This window comes from Euprymna scolopes, chromosome 24 (genome assembly GCF_053919585.1).
Source record: "Euprymna scolopes isolate OS-2025 chromosome 24, ASM5391958v1, whole genome shotgun sequence".
Lineage (NCBI taxonomy): Eukaryota > Metazoa > Mollusca > Cephalopoda > Sepiida > Sepiolidae > Euprymna > Euprymna scolopes.
Genome location: NC_136505.1, coordinates 33820047 through 33846126, shown reverse-complemented (window position 1 = coordinate 33846126; position 26080 = coordinate 33820047). Strand labels below are relative to the sequence as shown.

Here is a 26080-nt window from a genome sequence, read left to right as displayed (position 1 = left end):
ATGAAAATAACGATAAAGCAGAGACAAACTCGCAACATCTCTTCTGTGAGATAGAGGTTGCAGACCGTTAGTTTTTCTTGAAATTCAATATTAAAAATTTTGAATTTCGGTATCATAGTGTAGTTGCACCCATTTTGCTGTTTTAAAATAATAGAAGTGATATGGCTTAGTATGACACAATGATAAAATACCTGTATGTAGAACAACGTCTCGCTTACTTTACCAGTAGTTCGTGCGCTAATACATCGTGTATTTCCTTACTCCATGTGTGATTCGCCAGTTGAGCAGATAAAGATGCAATTTAGTCCAATTCGAAAAATTATGCTTCACAAGTTCAAAATAGGTCATAATTCTGCAGGAGCAACCAAAACCATTTGCCGTATGAAAGACACAAGTCATTGGAGGTTTTTTTTTTTGGGGGGGGGGATTGCAAGACCCTCGACAATCATGAAAAATCAGGTTTATTGAATATGAGTCTGGTGTACCTAAGATAACACCCAGAAGAAAAAAAGGCATAACATCGGACTGATTGATACTATTCACGTGTCTGGAATTGAATTTTTGTCCTGTGGAGTGCGTGACTACATTGTAAGCACAGACGAAATCATGGAATGGACATGACTTTTGAGAATGCGTAGGTGTTCAAAACAGTTACATTAATTGAATTTTTTATTTTTACTCCAATAGTTTCTTCCCCAGAACTGCTAGACTTTGGAACTCCCTTCCGGGATCCTGCTTTCCCAACTGTACTGACATGCAGAAGTTCAAGTGTAATGTTAACAAACATCTTGCTACTCACCTCCCATCATAATACCCTAGCAACTTATAACCCCGATAGTAGCCCCCTTCTTCAAAGTGGCACTGTGTCTTGTTTAGGGTGAAAATTGGATTTTAAAAAAAAATTGGGCCGAACTAAACTGATCAAAAAGCGACCGGCTAGCAAATCGAAGAGACCAATGTTTTTCAATTTTTATGTGTTTTCCAGCCTACACAACTCTCACTGACTACTCGTTTGCCGCAACTGAATCATAAAGATAAACCATTATTAGTGTTTGTCCTAACTTTTTTAATCACAGCAGCAATATACAAAAAGATAAACCTAAAATTATGGATTATGAGGCCTTATTCTAAGCCATAAAAGCAATTCCTGCATGTAGCGCTCAGAGCATATCAGGCAAACTGTAATAAACTATTTTAATTTTGTCATCTTCTGTATCACAACAAAAGCATCAGGTGAAGCTATCTAGTGTGAAAATATTGTTTTTTCTTATTTTATTTTCCTTATATTCTGTCAATTATTGTCAATTATTTAACTATTTATATTTATGTTAACTATTTAACTTAATGTCAATTATTTAGCGATTTTAATTAATGTCAATTATTTTATTATTTACATAGTAATAGGATAGCGCATGTGTTATTTATTTTGTGTGTCACGCTTACATCCGAGTCAGTGTCGTTTAATTGTTATGGACTTTCGTTTCTTGTAATAAGTAATTTTACCAAGAATTCTTCATAAGTTTTGGTTTCGGTTTCAATTATAGCTGATGGCATTCAGTAATCTATTTTTTTTTATAAATAATTTTATCATGAATTTTTTGTAAGTTTTGGTTTCGGTTTCGATTATAGTTGAAGGAACTCAATTTATATATATATATATATATATATATATATATATATATATATATATATATATATATATATATATATATATATAAAATAAAAATTACAATTAAATTTACCAAAATGATCCAAGATGGTAAAACTAAAGTATATTGTAAATATTAAAGAATTAATATTTATTAAGTTATCTCAGCCAGATGTAAACGCTCGATAAAACCAAATAGGAGATAGAGCTTATTATATATATATATATATATATATATATATATATATATATATATATATATATATATATATATTCAGAAGTTTTTGTTTCAGTTTTGATTCAAGCTGATTCTCTCAAGTCATATGGATATATTTTTGCAATCACAACTTTATAATATATAAAATCGATAGAACATTAACTCTATAATAATATATACAAAATCTGCAAGTATTAAATATCATATTTAAATGTATTTACAACCGGGCTAAGCCAGGCGTCCCTGCTAGCTTAAATAAATACTTTTGCGGTGTTAACAAAAGAACTACAATAATGTCAGAGCATCTCCATTTACGGTGAACTCAACAGAATGCCACCATCAATATATTACATATGAATTTCCCCTATGGAATTTCCACAGGTCCCGCTAGTTTGAATAAATGTCAGTTATTTAACTATTTAAATTAATGTCAATTATTTAGTTATTTCAATTATTTAATTATTTAAATTAATGTTAATTGTGCAGCTACTTAAATTAATTGCAAATATTTAGTTAAATATTTAACTATTTATCAATGGTGCAATGTGTATACAGCACAATCTGTTCAAAATTCCATCTTGATTCTCTAGTTTGACAGAAAGATTCTCGAAATCAACAGAAAGATTCCTGGGTTCAACAAGATAGACCTGAAGAAAGTCAGAGGTTACATCGGCCGAAACGTTGTAAAAATAACATTCAAGATGAGAACAGTATCCCAAATAATTCAAATAATACAAACACTGAGACCTAGTGTAATAAATAGATATTATGTTAAGCAAAAAAAAATGTTTTTAAGAAAAAAGTTTAACATTCCTCAACAAAAATTTAGTTGGACATCTGAGACAATCGCAAGTTCTTACTTAGAAATAGTTTGGAAGATTTGATGCCATCCAAAGACACCACAAATATTTCAGGGTTACCGAAAGTAATGTCAGCTGCAGAAGAAAACCTAAAAAAAAATAAAATAAGAAAAAAAAGAGGAATTAAAATTTATTAAACAAACAATTCTGAAGATTATTTGAACAAGTAATTCTCTGAAAAATGATTTACTTATTTAAATTAATGTGAATTATTTAACTATTTATATTAATGTTAATTATTAAGTTACTTAAATTGATATTAATTATTTAACTATATTAATTACTGTCAATGATTTAAGTATTTTAATGAATGTCAATTATTTAGTCATTTAAATTAATGTTAATTATTTAACTATTTAAATAAATTTCAATTATTTAACTATCTGTATGAAAGTCAATTATTTAATTACAACCTGGCTACGCCAGGCGTCCCTGCTAGCTTAGATAAATACTTTTGCAGTCTTAACAAAAGAACTAGAGCAATATCAGGGCGTCGCCATTTACACTGAACATCTACAGAATGTCAACATCAATATATTACATATGAATGTCCCCTGTGGAATTTCCACAAGCCCTGCTAGTTTAAATAAATAGTTATTTAACTATTTATATTAATGTTAATTATAAAGTTATTTAAATTGATGTTACTTATTGAGTTGTTTAAATTAATAAAAATCATTTAACTAAATGAATGAATGTCAATTATTAAAGTATTTCAATGAATGTCAATTATTTAGTCATCTAAATTAATGTTAGTTATTTAACTATTTAAATAAATTTCAATTATTTAACTACTAGTATGAAAGTCAATTATTCAATTATTTAAATTAATATAATAATAGAATTGATATGGCTTAGTATGGCACAATGATAAAATAACTTTATGTAGAATAAAGTCTTACTTACATTAGAAGTAGTTGATGCACTAATATATTGTGTGTCTCCTTACTCCATGTGTTTAAATTATTAAATAAATGTTAATTATTTAGTTATTTAAATTAGAGTCAATTATTTAATTATTTAAATTAATGTTAATTAATTAATCATTTCAATTTAATGCCAATTATGTGGGTCCTAAAATTAATTTACAATATTTAACTATTGATTTTAATATTAATTCTAGCGGCTAAATAATTAACATAAATTTAAATAACTAAATAATTCATCATCGGCGGTCACTCATGTCCGAGTAAGACTGTCCTCCGTTGTGGCTTCTGTGGGTCCTCAGGTGAGCATAGAGCCTAATCCTAGACCCAATTTGTCTTGTGCAATTTGGGCAGATAAAGGTAGTGGTGGTGGGGTGGGGTTGGGTGTGTCTGGTTGATAATCTGTCCTTTCTGTGCTTGCGTTTATCCTCAGCAGCTTGATTTAGGTCACTACTATAAAGCGCAGCACCTTCGTGGACAGCGCTCCTCCATGCCAACCTGCTCCCAGCCACGTCCTCCCATGTCTCAAGGTCCATGTGAAACCGCTTTAGATTTGCTTTGATGTTGTCCTTATACCTCATCTTTTGACCACCCTGGGCACGCTTTCCCTCAACAAGCTGAGAGTAGAAAATCTGTTTTGGGAGGCGGAGATCCGGCATTCGAACAATATTCGGGCATATAGAAAAACACATGTTTAACAAACATTAATTATTTAGTCTGGGACGAGACTAAATAATTAATGTTTGTTAAACATGTGTTTTTCTATATGAAAATAAGATCTTAAGTTTAGGGGCAGGGTACTTGAGAGTCACCACTTATCAAGGTACGAAGGCCAGTCAAATATTCTTTTTGCATGTAATTCTAAAAAAAAAAATAGTGAAAAAAGTTTGTTTTAAAGAATATTATTAGAAAATGGCTAATTAATTTAAGACTAAGACATAGGAACCCGGAATAGTGTAGAAATGAACTTCTACCAGTACAGATTGGTATATGGTGGTGTGGCTGTTACACGAAGGTGACATGACTGAAGCTACAAAAACGCTACCATATCGTTATACATTTTGTACATTCATCTTAGTTTATTTTTAATTTTTAATCAGTTCATATGCATGTCACGTTGGTACAGTGATAACGTCACCAGCTTTGAATGTTTCAGTTTCGATTCTAGCTGATGGCACCTAAATTTTTTTTTTTTTTTTTTTTTACTTTTGAAATCACGACTCTATAATAATATATACGAAATCTGGACGAATTAGAATATCGTATTTATTATTATTATTATTATTATTATTATTATAGAACCGATTCTCTGTTGATTATCATCCAATATATAGTAATGATTTCAAAAGTCATAAAAAAAATGTGTCTTGGATATCATTTGCTAGAATCGAAACCAAAACATTTAGCCTTAGTTGTTATTTATCTCTCCAGCGTCGTTATTATCTGAGCTACTGACAGATGGATACGAAAGGTTAAAAATTAATCGACTTTGAGCTATGACTGTTTAATGTATCTGCAAAAGCAACAGTATGTTTTATTCAACTTACCCTTCCAAGCTCAACTGTTTTGTTTTCGATTTTGACTCCTTGGCAGCAATTTTTGCTGACTAAAAACCAAATCAAAAGTGTGCCACAGGTCCAAATACTCTATATATCAAATTTCAACTCTGTAGACCAAATATACAGAGAGGAGTTTGGTAGAGATTTTTCACACACACACACACACACACACACATACACACACACACACACACACACACACATACCGACAAGGTTACTTTTATATAGCTATATATAAAAATATTTCCGTGTGCTAGAACGTTTTCATCTTAAATTCTGCACAATTATGCAGAATGTAGAAACTATGCATAAACAGAATTCAGCGTAATAGTAAAATGAGAATAATCATCGAATAAGATACCATAAAAAATGAATAAGTATTTCATTAACGCTCGTTTTTCAAAAGAAATGTGCAAATTTGTTAGCATTCATGTAGTCGCTCGCATATCCATGATTGAGTATATTAAGAAGTTTGTTTTCATAATTTTTAAATAGAAAAAGTAGCCTTTTAATATCAATGTCAGAGCGAGAAAAAAAAGCTCAACTTTTATAAGTATATAAATAGATAAAGTAAAGTTAGTCCTTATTTACTTTCCTCCCCATGGAGTCACAACTTAAGGGACAGAGATGACTCCAGAACGGAAGTCGACAAAATAATGTGGTTTCTTGATTCAAGGTTACCTGTTTTTTAATGGATACACGTTTGATAAAGGTTATACATTCGATGAAAGTTATTAGTAGTTGCTCGACTCTCAACGGTTATATTTATCTTTCTTTTTATCAAGGAGTCTTGGATGATCTACGGCGCCCGCACACATCATTTATGTTTTATTATGTCTGATGTTCATATAATTTTAAGCCACAAGTAAAAATCACACCAAATTATTTTGATTCTTTAACGCTATGGAAAATTCAATTCTGTTAAACTATATAATAAAGTTTTAATAAAGTAATACGACATAATCGCGTTTGACACACCGGTTCCTGCCAGATCACCGAGGTTAAGCAACGATCACCGAAGTTAAGCAATGATGAGCCTGGCCAGTACGAGATGGGTGACCATTTGAGACTTCCAGATGCTGTATGTGCTCTCTGCTTATCTCGGCATTATTTCCAGTCGTCCTGGACTTCTCCTAGTCACAGGACTCAAGAAGTGCCGATTCAGGAGAGGTATGGTTGAGATTAAGCAACCCTTGCCGCACAATTACATGCGCAGTTTCCCCTACAGGGGGTATCCTTTGTCTTTCGAGACTGAACGGAGGCATCGAATATAATAAAATGAAGCAAATCGTTATTTATCCCCCCCTCACTCCCATGGAGTAACAGCTTAAAGGCCAGAGGTGACGCCAGAACGGAAGTCGACAAAGACTAACAACACGCATACAAACATGAAATTGTTGTTATATAGATAACTGCAGAAGAAAAAAAGATTACTTTTTATCACAACATTCTAGAATTCCTTCCGTTTCAATTTGTTTTAACGTTAACAATGCCTGGTCGATCAATTGCGCATCAGGAGTATTCGGCTTATCTTCCGGGTTATCGCTCACAAAAATCGAACACATCAAACATTGTTTCTGAAAATAAAAACAAGATATTAATCTCTACATCCATAAAGTTAGCTTTGTATACACACACACATATATATGTGTGTGTGTGTGTGTGTGTGTGTGTGTGTGTGTGTGTGTGTGTGTGTATTAGGTACGTGCAAAATAAATAAATGGTCCTAGATATGACCTCAAACTATATCCGATGGTGAGGCCCCAGCTTGCGGCCTTTGGGGAGTATGGAGCCACCCTTTAATTGCCATTGCTCCCAGGTCCACACTGACCCGGAGTGGTAGTACCTGTTAGAGTCCTAACTATGGGTTAAATAGAAACCGACTTGGAAAAAAAAAGCAAATATATTCTATTAAAATGTTGTTTTTTTTTTTTTTCAAAATCACTGGATTTGGCATTAAATAACCTGAAAAGGGTTGATATGCCATAAAACAAAAACAACCAACAACAGCAAAATGAATGCCGACACCTCCCTTTACTTAAAAATTCACCAAAAATCAGGAAATTAACCAATTTTAATGAAATTTTCAGCATTTATCAAATAATGATCACGGAATATAATGAACCCATTATTTTTATTTGAATCTTGGGGGAAATGTATTATTTTGTTTAAACAAAAAACACCTTTACTAAAGTTATGGTTTTCAGTGGTAAAAAAACAATGCATGAATTTATTTTTGCTTTTTATGAAAATAAAGCATCATAAATTGAAACAATAAAAAAAGAAAAAAAGAATTTTTACAGCAACATTACGAAAAAATCCCCTAAAGTCTGTATTAATAAATTCGATACAACTCTAAGAAAAATTAATTTCTCGAACAATCGATATTATCATTGAATTAAACATTGTTTATTTAATATTTTCACACAAAAAAATTATAATTGCAAAAAATATTTCTACTTTTTTTTTTAGATTACATGTTTTGCGTAATTTTTATATGTAAGATTTTAATATTTACCTTGCTTAAATGAACGTCAAACTTAATATACTTTTATATAATCTTGAAAAATATTTTTTTATTTAAAAGCAGGAACACAGAAAAATAATTAAATTAAAAAATGGTAAAAAATATACAAACCTTCAAGATAAGAATGTACGGATGCATGGCTGGAGAAAATAAAGATACCAATACTCTCTACCGCCCATTAACTAACTAATGAAGTTATTTTCAGACAGCCTTTTGATTTCCTAACATTTTTAGCTTAGAATCCACACTTGGACGATTTTCCCTTTGTTGTGATTGAGCGAAAACAGAATCTCTTGCTTTGGGGGCGGCGGGGGGGACTTATTAAGCTTCTTTTTTGGTACAAAGAAGGTGTTTCTTTTTTTATTTAATTCACTACCTTAGGACTTTACTAGACATAGAAAACTAATATTTATCTTTCAAAGGATTTTTACAAGTAATTTATTAAACATCAAAATTTAGCTGAGTTTGTCAGCTTCCAAATGTCGCTGTTAAAAGCATTCTTCATTAAAACTTTTTTTTTTCACGTGTACAAATATTTTTTTCCGTTTGGAAATTAACATTAGGCTTTAATCTTTCAAATAAAATCAAAAAGTAGTCAAAAACCTACAAAAATATTATAATAAACCAGCATTCAAAACTATGTTCCCTTATTTTTTTTCTGTCATTTTTGCCATACCTAATATATATATATATATACATATATATATATATATATATATATATATATATATATATATATATATATATATATATATATATATAAAATGAAAATTACAATTGAATTTACAAAAATGATCCAAGATGGTAAAATAAAAGTAAATTATAAATATTAAAGAATTAATATTTATAAAATTATCTCAGCCAGATGTAAAAGCTCGATAAAACCAAATAGGAAATAGAGCTTATAATATGAGCAAACAGTTAATAAAATATGTTAAAAAAACACTTTGAAATGAGTTAAAAACATATTTAATCTGAAAAGGAAACACTAGATAAATGGATAGTCCTTAATCCGCGGAGTTTCGAAGAAATACTCTCCTTCTCATCAGATGTTAGGAATTAGCAAAATGCGGGATCGGATTTTGCATGCAGAAGTATTTGATGAAACAACAAGTAAGTCAAAGATCTTACTTGAAAACAAAATAAGTTAAGCAGAGGGAATATGGTAAAGAAAAGGGTGATTACACATGAATGGATAGTCTGGTGGAAGATAAAAAAAATCCAGTGACGGTAAAATCCAAATGTAAAACTTCAAGAAAGTTAAAAGAATTTCCATTTGTACAAGTAAAATTCAAGGAAATCCCGTAATTGGAAGAAGATGGTCCATAATAATCCAAGGGCAGAAATCCATGGAATAATTCACAAAAATGTGTACAAGGAAAAAAATAATATTAATAAAAGAAAAATAAGATGTACTTTTCACTCTACTTCCAAGACATAACTATAAATAAAAAAGATCTGGGAAGAGAAACGAGAGAGAGAGAGAAAAAAAAAATGATATAGTTAAATATAAAATAAAGTAAAGGGAAACAAAAGTCAAAATGACCCAGACAGGTAATGTTAAAGGCGCGAAAATATATATAGGGCAAAATAATATAGGTCAACTGAAATGTACAGGTCATCACTTAAAAAAATGTCAGCAAGAGTTGTTAAACGACACTAAAAGGAAAATAAAAAACGCATATCTTATTTTTCTTTTAATAATATTATTTGAATTCTTTTCCCTTTTCCTTGTACCTATTTGTGAATTATTCCACGGATTTTGGCCTTTTAGATTATTTTGGACCATCTTCCAATTACGCGATTTCCTTGGATTTTACTTGTGCGAATGGAAATTTAATTGACACACACACACACACACACACTTTACTTGTGCGAATGGAAATTTAACTAACTTTCTTGGGTTTGCATTTTTGGATTTTACCGTCATTGGATACTTTACCTTTCACCAGACTATCCATTCACGTGAAATCACTTTTTTCTTCACCCTATCCCGCATTTTGCTATATTGAAATATATAAATTTTGCATCCCACAAAAAATTATGATTATATATATATATATATATATATATATATATATATATATATATATATATACTAGCAAAAGTACCCGTCTACTGCGTGGGGGTGGGATTTAGCTGCCTGTTGGGTTTGTCAAGGGTGTCTACGTCGTGGGGGCACAAGTGTCTGCAGTTTGTCAGAGCATTCACCATTAAAATACTTGTAGAACAGGGAGAGGGATGCAACGTTTCGTCGATGGGATAGAGGCTGAAGCTTAGATGCCAGTTCAGGGCCTATCAGATTGGCGACTCTCTTTTGAACCTTGTCTAGGAGCGAGAGACTAGCAGCAGATTCACAAGCCCAAATGTGACAACAATACTCCATATATGGGCGAATGCCTATATATATATATATATATATATATATATATATATATATGTATATATATATATATATATACTAGCAAAAGTACCCGTCATTGACTGGGTTCAAAAACAGCCTACAGAAAATAGACTCTGATTTATGAAAGTATGATAGGTTATGAAAAGGAAGGGTTGTAAAGAGATAGCTTCGAATTTGGGGGTATCAAAACCAAAGCAAAATATGATGAAAGTAAAAATAAAATAGATAAACCCCATAATTTATTATATCATACCTGTTCACACTGAAACACTTATCACAATATTCTATGGATCTATATTAAAAAACCTTGTTAAACTTTGTGACATATTTCCATTCTATGGAGATCAGGCGCGAACGCAGACCCCACAATTTTATTATACCATCCCTATTTAAGTTAAAACATACTTATCAAAGTATTATTATGTACATCTATATCAAAAACTCTTGGAAACGTTTTTTTTTTTAATTTTTTAATTTTTTATTTCCATACTTTGTGGACCAGGTGCATATGCAGACCCCACAATTTTAATGAATCATCATTATGCCAGATCAAACATACCCATACCTGTATCTCAATACATCTTCTATCATTATATGTGATCAGTTCTCTATAATAGTCAACCATATAGGAGCCTATTCGTGACCAGCGAAACAGTACTGTATGTGGATAACTATATATATATATATAAGGTGAATGAACCCTTTTTCTGGGTCAATGGCCAACTAGCACCGTGTATATTTGTGTGTGTGTATATGTTTGTTGGGGTGGAGAGGGCTCCCGTAAGCCGTGGTGAAGGCAACCTTTCTAGGAGAAGCAAATCTCTGATTTTAAAAAAACATAAAGCGAAAGACTAGTACCCGCATTAAGCTGGTCTGCAGTTTAACTTGTTGCTGGCTATCTTGCTCTTGCTTGTTGCTGGATCTCAACATTTTGAATCGAGAGATAGACTTAGCTGTCATACAAAGCTAAGGCTTTGTAACATCATCTTTGTATTGATACTCCCTCAGGCATTTGTCTATTAAAATGGTCCTGTGGCGATGGAAGTCATTTTTGGGCTCGTGGACTTTAAGTGTCTGAGGGAGTGGCACTCGTCTGACAAGACGTTGCAATCATCATCATCATCATCATATATATATATATATATATATATATATATATATATATATATGCATATTAATTGCAGTGATTCAATGAATTTCAAAAACCCCTTTTGGAAATGAAATGTTTGACTTTCATATCAAAGATTTTTATTATTCTAAGCAAGACAAAGAATACTTTAGAATTTTAATCTCCAATATACAGCTTGGATCTTATTACCTCACTGCTTTAAAGAACGTTCACCTTGGATTTTACCACGCAATTTGGATCTAAAATTTTCATATCGTTTTCTTCAAATTCTCTTGCTATATGACTTCTGATTAATCAATTATTTCTGACTTTGACTTTCCATGTCTCACTGACTTGAGCAAATAGGGTACATACCTTTATAAATATTTGCTAATATTTTCTCCTCTGAAGAGATAATAAACATCGAAACCTATAGGTTAAGGAGATTAAATTTCTAAAGTATTCTTTGTCTTGCTTAGAATAATAAAAAATTTTGATATGAAACTCAAACATTTCACTTCAAAAAGGGTTTCTTGAAATTCATTGAATCACTACAGTTAATTTATTCGCTCTATCTTGCATGTCGAGCAATCCTTATTTAGATTGGATAATACTTATAGAATATTACTAAGGGTAGATGGTTTCTCTATTCCCTCCATATATAGTCAGCTACACCCGACTTTTCCACCTCTCCACCTATTATGGCTTTTCGATGTTCATCTAACCTTACTTTTTCTGTCCTGGGTCAATAAAGGAGAAAGACTTCGATTTTTATTTATGTCCCAATCCAGAATTTGGAATACCTAGACTGTTTACACATCCAAATTCTGATCCCACTAACCAGCAGATAGTATCATCAATAATTTGCAAACGACATTTGGGTTGGCTCAGATATATCCTAAGATTAGCCCCAGAGAAAGAATTTGCAACCAAGTACTCCAATGAACTCCTGATGAAAAAAAGAAGAGGAAGACCCAAAAATTAACTGGAAACAGACAATCGAGAGAGATTTGATTACAATGGGAAGAAACGGATGCTGTGGATCAAGCTTCAGATTGAAAATGATGGTATACTTTGACTATCTCATGTGTCGCAAGATGCAGAAGTTTCTAAGTCTATGTAAGTCAATCCAGAGTGTTCCTTTTTAGGGTGCTGAATTTTCTCCATGTTAAAAACTGACCTTCTAATTAGGCTAGTATATAAGGGCTAAGAATTAAACGCCAGTTTCCCAGCACATTAGTAAACTTGGATGTCTACAAGATACTATCCTTGAGTGTCTAAGGTGTCTCTGTACAGACGTTTGTCAGGATAATCTGACATAAGAATACTTTGTCCACAAAGCTAGATACTCCACTAGACAAGGTAAATTCTCGTCCTGGAATCCTGTAAGACGAAGAGTCCACAAGAAAGATATACTCTAACATATTTAAATGATCAATTAAGGAGAGGAAAATTATATTCTCAGCTTCTTTACCAATTCAGTGTTTGAGAAATAAGGGGGTAACTTTAATAGAATATTCGAATATCTATATATCCCATATAGAGATCAAGTGTGAACCCCAGAAAGGGAGCCCCTTGATTTCTGAGAACTTTGACTGAAGCAAAATGAAACAAGAGAGAATCCATTATATCAACTGAACTAATTAAAGAACAAGAGATTAAAAGACTTGAAATTGTTTTACCTGTCCTACGATCAGTAAAGAATGGTTGTTCTTCTCGGCAGTATATCCAGGTGTTGATCCGTTTGATGATGACAAAAAGACTTTGTGCCAAATAACGAGTTCATTAAAAGAATGCTCTTGGCTGAACTGAATAAGGCCGAGGACCTTTAGAACTGACCAGATGTCCAATAGTTCATTCACGGGTAAATGATTGCAGATCATATGACCCTAAAAAGAAAGAAATTAAAATAAAAACATATTTTAATGGAAAAGTAGATTCTTCAGATCTAGACGATTACTCCGGTATGAAGGTTCCCAAACTTTGCTCATGGAATTTTAATTTAGTTTTATGAAGGGAGACAGAGAAAGAAAGACTATTGGTAACAGTTGTAGTTAGACGAGTTGTTATTGCGAATGTTTTACAGGGAAAAGGGCATAGACTGAAGGTCAGTCAAGCACCTGCCAAGAAAATACTGAGAGTTGAGAAAGACTAGCAATGTCTTTCCTGTGAGAAAAGGGTAGTAGGGAGGAGTAAAGAGTATTGCCCACTAGATTTCGAAGTTGGTTTTGTACTAGTGTTAGACAATTAATCAGAGTCAGGAATCAGAAAAATCAGAACTTTTGGAGGTATTGGAATCAGTATCGGAATAGGAAAAATTTGTGCCTATTTTCCGATGCCAAAAACGATTCCAGTAATCATCTGTTTTTTATTTGATTTTGTTTAAAACAAAATTTTCGACTGCTAGTAGTAATAATAAAATAATAAATATTTTTGAGATTTTAAACTTCCAGTAAAACTAAAATCTATAGACCATCCCCTCACAAATGTGTTTTTGCGTTTGAGAAAATATATGCACATTTAAAATGTGTTTTTACAGTAATCAGGACAAAATAACCATTTTTTTATAGTTAAATATTTAGAGATTCATAAAGAATCGGATCATTAATTGTATCAGAATCGGGAATTCAGTATGGAATCAGTAATCATATCAGAATCGGAAAAAAATATTGGAATCGTCCCATTACTATTTTGTACTCTATGAAGGCTGGAAAGCGTGCTCTAAGCAGCACCTCCCCGGATGCATGACTCACACTGAGACCAGTATCGAAATCAAGCACCAGATTCAAACTCATAATACGAGCGGACGCTCACGGTCTGTGCAGTGAATGCTCGCAGACACAGTTTTACGGTAATGTAAAATCTTCAAGTAATTTTCGATCTCTGTAAAGATGACCTCGACGTGAATATAAAAGAAAGAGAGAAAAAGAATAATGTACATGTGTTTAGTTATTTATTTTATTTATTCATTTATTTATTTTATTTATTTACTAGCATTTCAGCCAGGCGTTGCCCGGGTGTTTGGAGGTGTATGTTGAGCAAAAAAAAAAAAAAGCGGTCAATTTTTTTTTAAATTTGACCCCTATTATGATCCCTTAACATTTATTGTTTTGTGCTCAAATCAAGTTTATTAAGTTAGATCCATGTCCAAGGAAGCTATATCTAAAATTTCAAGTGTTTAGACCCAAAGTTGTCAGAGGAGTTTGGTAGAGTTCTCAAAGGTCAAATCGTTGAACTTTGACCCTTTAACAGCCAAATTTCTGGCCGAAAATCGATCACATAGATTTTCCCAAATCTCAGTACCCTGTATATCAAATTTTAAGTCTGTAGGCTTAAAATTGACAGAGTTATTGCGTAGGGAAATATACACACACACACACACACACACACAAACACACACACACACAAACACGTTCACTTTGATAGATAGATAGATAGATAGATAGATAGATAGATAGATTTATTTTGTTTTACTTATTTATTTATTTATTTTTTGGTTAACAAAAACCATCAAAAATTAGTTTTTTAATTAGCAAGAGCTTAATTGTACCGACTTCATGTGGAAGACAAAACGATTTATTTGCTTCAATAATTAGTCTAGAATTAAGTGTCAGTTTCCATGATGTTACTATTTAATTAAACAAACGTTTCTCATTATCTTGTATTGTTTTTTAGTTACCACCCAACACAAACAAACATTAAACTGATAGGTTTTCAGACAGTTTAATTCAACTGTTATTTATTACGACCCTACACGCATTTAAAATGGAAATCACAATCTTATAGTTACTGATGGCCCAAATAACATAATTGTTTTTTTATCTCTACTGAACACTATCCTAGTCTAATAATATTCCTCCAGGTGTTTGAAAACCAGACCTTTATTGTTACGAGTGGCCCAAATAACAAATAATTGCTTTCATCTCTTGTAATCCAGTCTAAAAATAAACTTCAAACTTTTGCAGTTATGGGTGGCCAGCATAACCTATGATATTTCTTAATAACTCCTTTACACTACCCCAGTCTAATAATATCTCTACACATACATTAATTAAAAGCAAGCTTTTATAGTTAAAGATGAACAAAATAGTCTATGATTGTATGTCATCTCTTTCAAAGACTATTCCAGTTTATAAATGAATCCCAGATACTTACAGATGCCTCTTATAATATTTCTCCATTTCTCCTAAACACTATCCCAGTCTAATAATATCCCGACAAGTATTTATTAATGAAAGTCAGACAGATGGACAAAATAATCTATTGTGGCATTTAAGTGGCCATCTTTTTTAATGTAAACAGATTATCCGGATGGCAGCTCATCACGTAGGTAGATGGAGTTTTGTTGGTTTGATGACACGTAGCAGCAGTTAATTGTCTTCCTTTATCTTTTATGAAGTTGTATTTTCTTCAGCAGTTGTAAAATTTATTGTCCACGATTATTTGGGGGTTTAACAATTTTTTTCTTTTCCAATATACTGCACATGTAGCACTACGAGACCTCTTCTTTAACGTCAGTAGATTATCTGAATAACAGCTCAACGTGCAAGCAGCTGGAATCTTGTGTAAATGACAAGTAGTAGTAATTCATTCCCTTTGCTCTTTTTCTTTTTGTTGTTATTCTGCCATGTTGTGTGTTGATTAATGGCAGTGGTTTTAAACAAGGCTTCCAGAGTTATATTTTTCTTCTCCAGTATGCAGTATGACATACTTACCCCCCACCCCACCTCACAATTAGTCGCTGCCATTACTCAGAGAAATCACTATTTCAAATTTTTTTTTTCTTTCCTCTCCTTTTAAACTGCTATTTCATCCCAAACAAGGCACAGTGCCATTTGAACATAAAGGGCTACTATTTTAGACCAAAACTACAGAGATACTATGTAGAGAGTTGAACAGCAAAATGTCTATTCACATTACACTTGAACATCTTCATATCCGTATAGTCAGAAAAGCAAGGACCCGGGATGCAATTCCAAAGTTTAGCAGAAGAAACTATTAGTATTTCGTCACATTGGAAAAACCTCGTCAGTTTATTGAGTATTTAAAATTACTGGTTTTCTGCATCTCAGTACTGATTAATCAATTTCCTATGCGTCATGAATAATTTGTTTTAATCTGCGAGAATTCAAGAAGTTATCAGTTACCTAAGCAAAGACAGTTTCAGTAGCAAGCAATATGGATTTCGTCCTGCAAGATCAACAGCTGATATGCCGATTGTTATATCACACAGGATCAGTGAATCTATTAATGAGCCTTCATTTCTAGAACAATAGCCCTTGACATAACGAAGGCCTTTGATAGAGTTTTGATATAAAGGTTTACATCACAAAATTGTTAGCTATGGAATATCTGAAAATGTTCTCTCAAGTATCAAATCCTTTCTCTCAGAAAGGTTTATTAAAGTAGCAGTTGATGGTCAAAAGTCTGAAGCACATAGTATCAATATCATTATGGATCCAATCTTTTCTTCCTGATCTTCACCAATGATCTTCCTAATAATATTCTAAGATCTTTTATTGACATTTATGCAGATAATACAACCATCTATGGCAACACTTCAAAGAGCATTAATGATCAAGATATTTCTGATTCTCTTCCAATCTGGAGCATGTAGTCCAATGGGGAAAAAATGGCTGGTTACTTTTAATGCGTCTAAAACCAAATTCTTCTCCTTAAACAAGCAATACTCAGATCCTCATTTTGCTCTAATTTAAATGAATGGATCCCATTTTGCCCTAATTTAAATGACTAGATCCCATTTTGCCCTAATTTAAATGAGTGGATCCCATTTTTGCCCTAATTAAAATGAATGGATCCCATTTTGCCCTAATTTAAATGAATAGATCCCATTTTGCCCTAATTTAAATGAATGGATCCCATTTTGCCGTAATTTAAATGAATGTATCCAATTTTGCCCTAATTTAAATGAATGGATCCCATTTCGCCCTAATTTAAATGAATGGATCCCATTTTGCCCAAATTTAAATGAATGGATCCCATTTTTGCCCTAATTTAAATGAATGGATCCCATTTTTCCCTAATTTAAATGAATGGATCCCATTTTGCCCTAATTTAAATGAATGGATCCCATTTCGCCTTAATTTAAATGAATAGACCCCATTTTGCCCTAATTTAAATGAATGGATCCCCATTTTTGCCCTAATTTAAATTAATGGATCCCATTTTGCCCTAATTTAAATGAAAGGATCCCATTTTGCCCTAATTAAAATGAATAGATCCCATTTTGCCCTAATTTAAATGAATGGACAGCATTTTTGCCCTAATTTAAATGAATGGATCCCATTTTGCCCTAATTTACATGAATGGATCCCATTTTTCCCTAATTTAAATGAATGGATCCCATTTTGCCCTAATTTAAATGAATGGATCCCATTTTGCCCTTATTTAAATGAATGGATCCCATTTTGCCCTAATTTTAATGAATGGATCCCATTTTGCCCTAATTTTAATGAATGGATCCCATTTTGCCCTAATTTAAATGAATGGATCCCATTTTTCCCTTATTTAAATGAATGGATCCCATTTTTCCCTAATTTAAATGAATGGATCCCCATTTTTCCCTAATTTAAATGAATGGATCCCATTTTGCCCTAATTTAAATGAATGGATCCCATTTTGCCCTAATTCAAATGAATGGATCCCATTTTGCCTTAATTTAAATGAATGGACCCCATTTCGCCTTAATTTAAATGAATAGACCCCATTTTGCCCTAATTTAAATGAATGGATCCCATTTTGCCCTAATTTAAATGAATGGATCCCCATTTTTGCCCTAATTTAAATGAATGGATCCCATTTTTCCCTTATTTAAATGAATGGACCGCATTTTTGCCCTAATTTAAATGAATGGATCCCATTTTGCCCTAATTTAAATGAATGGATCCCATTTTGCCCTAATTTAAATGAATGGATCCCATTTCTCCCTAATTTAAATGAATGGATCCCATTTTGCCGTAATTTAAATGAATGGATCCCATTTCGGCCTAAATTAAATGAATGGATCCCATTTTTGCCCTTATTTAAATGAATAGATCCCCATTTTTGCCCTAATTTAAATGAATGGATCCCATTTTCCCCTAATTTAAATGAATGGGCCCCATTTTTGCCCTAATTTAAATGAATGGATCCCATTTTTCCCTAATTTAAATGAATGGATCCCATTTTGCCCTAATTTAAATGAATAGATCCCCATTTTTGCCCTAATTTAAATGAATGGACCCCATTTTGCCCTAATATAAATGAATGGATCCCCATTTTTGCCCTAATTTAAATGAATGGATCCCATTTTGCCCTAATGTAAATGAATGGATCCCCATTTTTGCCCTAATTTAAATGAATGGATCCCATTTTCCGCTAATTTAAATGAATGGACCCCATTTTTGCCCTAATTTAAATGAATGGATCCCATTTTGCCCTAATTTTAATGAATGCATCCCATTTTGCCCTAATTTAAATGAATGGATCCCATTTTGCCCTTATTTAAATTAATGGATCCCATTTTTCCCCTAATTTAAATGAATGGATCCCCATTTTGCCCTAATTTAAATGAATGGATCCCATTTTGCCCTAATTTAATAAAATGATCCCATTTTGCCCTTATTTAAATGAATGGATCCCATTTTTCCCCTAATTTAAATGAATGGATCCCATTTTTCCCCTAATTTAAATGAATGGATCCCATTGTTACCCTAATTTAAATGAATGGATCCCATTTCGCCCTAATTTAAATGAATGGATCCCATTTTGCCCTAATTTAAATGAATGCATCCCCATTTTTGCCCTAATTTAAATGAATGGATCTGTGATAAACTTCTGTGACTGACTTCAACCTCAGACATAAAATGAAAGACTTACATCAAATCCATTGCTAAGGTCACTGGTAAAATGCTACTGTTCCAGAACCTATCTCTCCCAATTTTCTACTTGTATCAGAGTCGAATACATCCAAAAATGGAATATTGTTGCCACATCAGAGTATCCTTTTGTGTCTTAAAAGAATACAAAACTGACTTTGAAATCTAGCGAGAATGTTTCTTTCTTTTTCCTGCAGCCTCTTTTTCACAAAAGGGAGGTTGCTAGTCTTTCTCTGCTCTATCGTTACTTTCACAGCAGGTGCTTAACCGAACTCCAATCTATGTTCCAATATGTACAGCATTTGCAACAAAAACTCGTCTATCTGCAACCACTATTAATAATGTCCCTTTCTCTTTCTGTATACCCAAAACTAAACAAAATGTCCATTGAGCAAAGCTTTTTTCTTAAAACTACCAGCCTATGAAACACAATATCATGGAGTTGCTTTCCAGCCGACTACAACATGGTGGTTTTCAAGTTTAATGCACACAAATTCTGACTGAGCTGTCCTCTTTAAAAAATTAAACTCTGACTAGTTAAAATCATTGTTACTCATCCTTAAGATGCTGTACCACCATCCATCTGACATACTCATTAATCATTATTTGTTATCCTTAATGGCTTTTGGGGCTTGATAAGCAGTGAGTTGTTAGTTAAAAAGCAATGTTTATTTACAATACATTTAAATTCTTGTATGTTGGTATTGTCGAAGAAACAGGTAGCAGGGTGGGAAATTCCAAAGACAAGTGGTCCAAGGAAATAAACTATCACTGTGGAAAAATATTCCACCATCTAGGGATCTCTAACAAAGTGAGATTTTTTTTATGGAAATCGCTCCAGATAAGACATGAAGCCACTTAATATAAGAAGATTTAAAAAAAAAAAAAAAAGAAGCTATTTCGAGGTCAAAAACGATAAGTGTTTGATGGATAGATTCCAACCCGGAAAACATCAATTCTTTCCCCTTTGTCAGAAACATCGTTCGTGAAATGTGAGGACTAAAGGTCAAAATAAAGGAAAGCGAGAGTTATGAGGTTGTTAAAAGTAAACCCAGGGCCCACTTTTTATTCTTCTTAGCAGCTAATCTGGTGGGGTGGGGTATTTTTGTTTAGGGGTTCAAGTGCAGTAAGTTCATCAGAGCTCCTTTCATGGCAGTTCTTACAAAATCAGCTCAGAGATACAAACAACTCTGGTGATGTGACAGAGGTTGGAGCTTGGCAGACAGTGTGTGATCTATGTAAATTTATGATAAAGTTTCATGTAGAATAACTGACCTGACAGACAGAGCTTCTAATAACGACGTGTAGACATATCCAAAACTTATGGGAGCCACGAATCATATGAATAAAAACAGATGTAATGTAATCTAATATTGTATGTGATATTTTGATGAAATTAAAGTTTTAAAAAAAAAAAACTCAAAACACAGACAGTAAGACATATTTAACTTCATTAGGAAGAGGAGACAATGGGAACAAATAAAAAATAACATTCAAACCAAAACTGCAGAAGTCGAAACTAGAAAAAAAAAAGCAATAAAAATGAATTTACATATTGGCAAATAAATTTTAAAATCAATATCATTCCGTCTAAGGAGGCGATCCAGACCAGACGAAAAAAAAAAAAAAAAGTTTAAGTAAAAAAAGTAAAATATATCTGAAAAATATTAAAACTTATAATGAATCGCTATACAAATAAAATTGTATGACCACATGCACGCGTGTGTGTGTGTGTGTGTGTGTGTGTGTGTGTGTGTGTGTGTGTGTGTGTGTGTGTGTGTGTGTGTGTGTGTGTGTGTGTGTGTGTGTGTGTTTTTAACTTTTGATAATTACACATTTAATTATTCATATTTTTACTTCCATTAAGGAGGGTTACGTATTTGGTCAAATTTATCATAATGTTTGTTTGTGCACAATCTTGCATGCACATCGCTGGACCAAACACCACCAAATTTGATCAAAACATTAGTCTAACTTAGAACTGAAGTCGGGATATGTAGATTAGAGGTGAAAGTTTTTGGAGGGTTTTTGTTTTGTTTTTTTTGTTTTTTTTGTTTTTTTTTACTCTTATTCACTCCAAACTGGCAGGCACGACAGGAAGACGAATGAACACATTTCTAAAGAAATGGCAGAAACACTAGAGGAAGACCTCCAATCTGTGGTGGAATGGGGACAAAAGTGGTTGGTCGCGTTCAATGCCGCCAAGACTAAACTAGTTTCATTCAATAATTACAAGAAACCCTCTCTACCACCTATAGCAATGGCCAACGACTCTTTATCTGAGAGTACATCTTTCAAACTCCTTGGCCTAACGTTCACAGGAAACATGAGTTGAAACAATTACATTGAAGGCATTGCCAGGGCTGCTGCAAGAAAGGTGGGCTCTCTCTACCGTGCTAGAAAACTACTAACACCTGAAAGTATCCTGTACCTCTATAAGGCCACCATTCGCCCATGTATGGAGTATTGCTGTCACATCTGGGCTGGTGCATCTGCTCCTTGACAAGGTTCAAAAGAGAGTCGCAAACCTGATAGGCCCTGAACTGGCATCTAAGCTTCAGCCTCTGTCCCATCGACAAAATGTTGCATCTCTCTGCCTTTTCTACAAGTATTTTAGTGGTGAATGCTCTGACGAACTGAAATCACTTGTGCCCCCACGACGTGAGCACCCTCGACAAACCCGACAGGCTGCTAAATCCCACCCCCACACTGCAGAGATCCCTAGATGTAAAACATCTTTTTACTCCAATAGTTTCTTCCCCAGAACCGCTAGACTCTGAAATTCCATTCCAGGTCCCTGCTTCCCCAACAGTACTGACGTGCAGAAGTTCAAGTGTAACGTGAACCAACATCTTGCTGCCCAAATCCCTACATATTACCCCAGTAGTTGTTGCCCCTGATAGTAGCCCCCTACACCAAAGTGGCAATTTGCCTTGTTTGGGGTGAAAATGTAATAAAAAAAAAAAAAAGGCACAGTGCAACTTGGACGTAAGAGATTACTATTTCGGGCCATATCTACAGAAACACTATGTAGGGAATTGAGCAGCAACATGTCTATTCACATTATATCTGAACTTTTACATGTCAGTGAAGTCAGAGAAGCAGAAGATAAGAAGGGAACCTTGGTCATATCATATTATTATAACGTTGATTATGATTTTCATAAAGACCCTTGGTCATATCATATTATTATAACGTTGATTATGATTTTTATAAAGACCCTTGGTCATATCATATTATTATAACGTTGATTATGATTTTCATAAAGACCCTTGGTCATATCATATTATTATAACGTTGATTATGATTTTCATAAAGACCCTTGGTCATATCATATTATTATAACGTTGATTCTGATTTTCATAAAGACCCTTGGTCATATCATATTATTATAACGTTGATTCTGATTTTCATAAAGACCCTTGGTCATATCATATTATTTTAACATTGATTCTGATTTTCATAAAGATCCTTGGTCATATTATATTATTATAACGTTGATTCTGATTTTCATAAAGACCTTTCGTCATATCATATTATTATAACGTTGATTCTGATTTTCATAAAGACCCTTGGTTATATCATATCATTATAACGTTGATTATGATTTTCATAAAGACCCTTGGTCATATCATATTATTAAAACGTTGATTCTGATTTTCATAAAGATCCTTGGTCATATCATATTATTATAACGTTGATTCTGATTTTCATAAAGACCCTTGGTCATATCATATTATTATAACGTTGATTCTGATTTTCATAAAGACCCTTGGTCATATCATATTATTATAACGTTGATTCTGATTTTCATAAAGACCCTTGGTCATATCATATTATTATAACGTTGATTCTGATTTTCATAAAGACCCTTGGTCATATATTATTATAACGTTAATCTGATTTTCATAGAGACTCTTGGCTCATATTATATTATGATAACGTTGATGTTGATGTTGAAAAACTTGGCTCATATTTTAGAATGTTAACTTTGATTATGATCACCATATAGACACTTGGCTCATATTATATTATGATAACTTTTTTTTATAATTATAATACAGACCCTTAGCTCATAATATATCATGATAACGGTAATTATAATAATCAAATAGACTCATAGCTCATATTATGATAACTTTGATTATGATCATCATAAAGACCCTTGGCATATATTATATTATGATAATGTTGATTATGATCATCATAGAGATTTTAGCTCATATTACATTATGATATTTTTATTATGATTATCATAGATACCATTGGCTTATATTAAAATTGGCTCATATTATTTAATGATATCTTTTATTATTATCATCATAGATACTCTTGGCTCATATTATATTATGATAACTTCGATTATGATCATGATAGAAGCCCATGGCTCATATTATATCACTAGCAGGACCCGTTAACCGGCGTTGGCCGGTGGAAGCCGTTTGTCGATAACCTGCAGGTACTGTTTGAATCTGAAAAAAGCAAATAAGGGAATCCGTAAATCCGTATGCAATAATAAAATTAGGAAAAATGGTCCATTAGAATAAGAATAGAAAATACAAAGAGAATTTTTAGAATTTAAGGATTCTCACTGTATATGAACTGTTTAGATTGATGGACTTCCCAAGTTAAGAACAGCTTTCTGAATAGACACCGGGGGTGGTAGACAAATCAATCTCTCAAATTTTAATGTGAAAATCGTAGGCAGCATAGCCACCCGTAAATGATATGGTTGGAGGCAGTGTCGATAGGAGAGAAGTGGATTGTATCGTGCACGCGAGTACAAATCTGGCAGGCATGGCTAAATGTTGATATTGGAATATCCTGGCCAAATCACCGCTAAAAAAATCGTCTGGTCTATAAAACTTAAACATCGAATTGGAAACTCGAAAGCAAAATGAAACGAAGTTTATTTTTATTATTATCAGAATAGATGCATAAAAAAAAATGCGACGGATTTTATGTTTTTTATTACCAGAAAAGATGTATTTTCCTTGTTATTTTTTAGTAATAACGAATTACTAATCCGTTATCTTTCTTACTAAAATGAAACATAATTAATAATTATCTTATTTTTTCCATGCGTGGATGAAAAATTCACTGTAAATGACTGAAAAGAATAACACGACGTTATTGGTGAAATAACACGAAATAATTAATTAAAAAAAGAATGATGTGATCTTAGCCCTAAGGCGAATGAATAAAAAACTCTGAAAACTTTCCATGTTGTAATTAAATGAGAATTTGGTAAGAATTTTAAAGCCATGACTTTTTATTCGACAGTTCAAAGACTGTACCTATTTCGTTTATTGTTTGTAAACAAAGCAATTTGAATCGTTTGTACTCCATGGAAGGCTTTAAACTGTCGAATACATGAGGTAAAAATTCTTAGCAAATTTTTAGGGAAAAAAAATATGTCATTTAATGTTTAATGTAATTTTATTTTCGAGTTTCCGATTAGCCGTTTAAGTATGATGGACGTGGACGTGTTTTTGTATCGGTGATTTGGCTCAGGTATTCCTAGATACAACTTTGGCTCATCCTTACATTGTCTGTCAGACGTATGCAGTCCTGCAGCTTGATTATGTTCTTGTCATTTACTAATAATCGCTTAATATTATTTTTGTTGTGATGTGTTCACCCTGTGGATAATACTGAATTCTCCCAGATTATAAAGACCGGGATAATATGTCTCTCGCTGATATGGTGATGCACGGGTTTTGCACGGTTTTTGCATGCACGGCAGTCAAACTGATGTATAACCATTCTTCTTATTTCTTATATTTGTTTTTCTATTCAATGTATCTGGTTTTCATTAATTAAAGAGTTGTGTCCTTTTTTTTTTACGGACTCTTATTGAATCACAACAATTATTGGAATGAAAAATGCAATACAGTAGAATCTCGGGATACAGTATCCCTAGGATACGGTTTTCCGGCCACGGTTACGGTATTTGCCCCGCTTTACGGTGTTATTCATAATGTTATACCGTACTGTATTTTGTTCTTAATTTTTATGCCGTATCCCGAGGTTCTACTGTAGTATAAAATAAAACGAAATTTTAAGCATCATACTTAAAAAAAAGAATTTATTTGATAACAAAATTAAATCGGCAATAGTGTTGGGAACATATTACTACATCTATTATAATAAAGTCGTATTCCTGTCTGTTTGTTTGTTTGTCTGTTCACAATTCGGTTAATATTTTTATTCCATTTTCACCCCAAACAAGGTAAAGTGCTTCTTTAATGTAGGGGGCTTCTATCGGGGCCATAAGTTGCAGGGATACAATGTGAGGAGTTGAGCAGCAAGATGTCTGTTCACATTACATTTGAACACTGCATGTCAGTACAGTTGGGAAAGCAGGATCCTGGAAGGGAGTTCCAAAGTCTAGCAATTCGGGGGAAGAAACTATTGGAGTAGAGGGCTTTCTTACATCAAGGGATCTCTACTGTGTAGGGGTGGGATTTTGCTGCTTGTTTGGTTTGTTGGAGGTATTTATCTTGAGAGAGTACAAAGGTTTGTTGTTAATCAGAGCACCCACCATTACAATACTTGTAGAACAGGATGCAGAGGGATGCAACATTTCGTCGATGGGACAGAGGCTGAAGTTCAGGACCTATCAGGGTGGCGACTCTCTTTTGAACCCTAGTAGTAGATGCACCAGCCCAAATATAACAATACTCTATACATGGGCGAATGGTGGCCTTGTAGAAGTACAGGATACTTTCAGACGTAAGTAACTTTCTAGCACGGTAGAGAGAGTCCACCTTCCTTGCAGCAGCCCTGGCAATGCTCTCGATGTATCTGTCCAACTCATCTTCCCTGTGAACATTAAGCCGAGAAGTCTGAATAAAATACTTTCAGGTAATGTATCTTTAGCTATTGCTATTGGTGATTGAGAAGGTTTCTTGTAATTATTGAAGGAAACAAGCTTAGTCTTGGCAGAATTGA

The 26080-nt window shown here is 33.0% G+C and overlaps 1 protein-coding gene across 2 annotated transcripts in view; it reads right to left on the bottom strand.

Annotated features, from left to right (window-relative positions):
• The window catches only part of LOC145246653 (protein inturned-like), a 223613-nt gene that overhangs the window by 100575 nt on the left and 96958 nt on the right, over positions 1–26080 (bottom strand). For both annotated transcript variants that reach the window (XM_080108361.1, XM_080108360.1), the window contains exons 11-13: positions 12932–13138; positions 6645–6787; positions 2726–2814 (exon numbers count right to left, since the gene is read on the bottom strand). In XM_080108361.1, coding sequence (XP_079964487.1) covers positions 2726–2814; positions 6645–6787; positions 12932–13138 — 439 coding nt within the window. The remainder of the gene's footprint in view (positions 1–2725; positions 2815–6644; positions 6788–12931; positions 13139–26080) is intronic.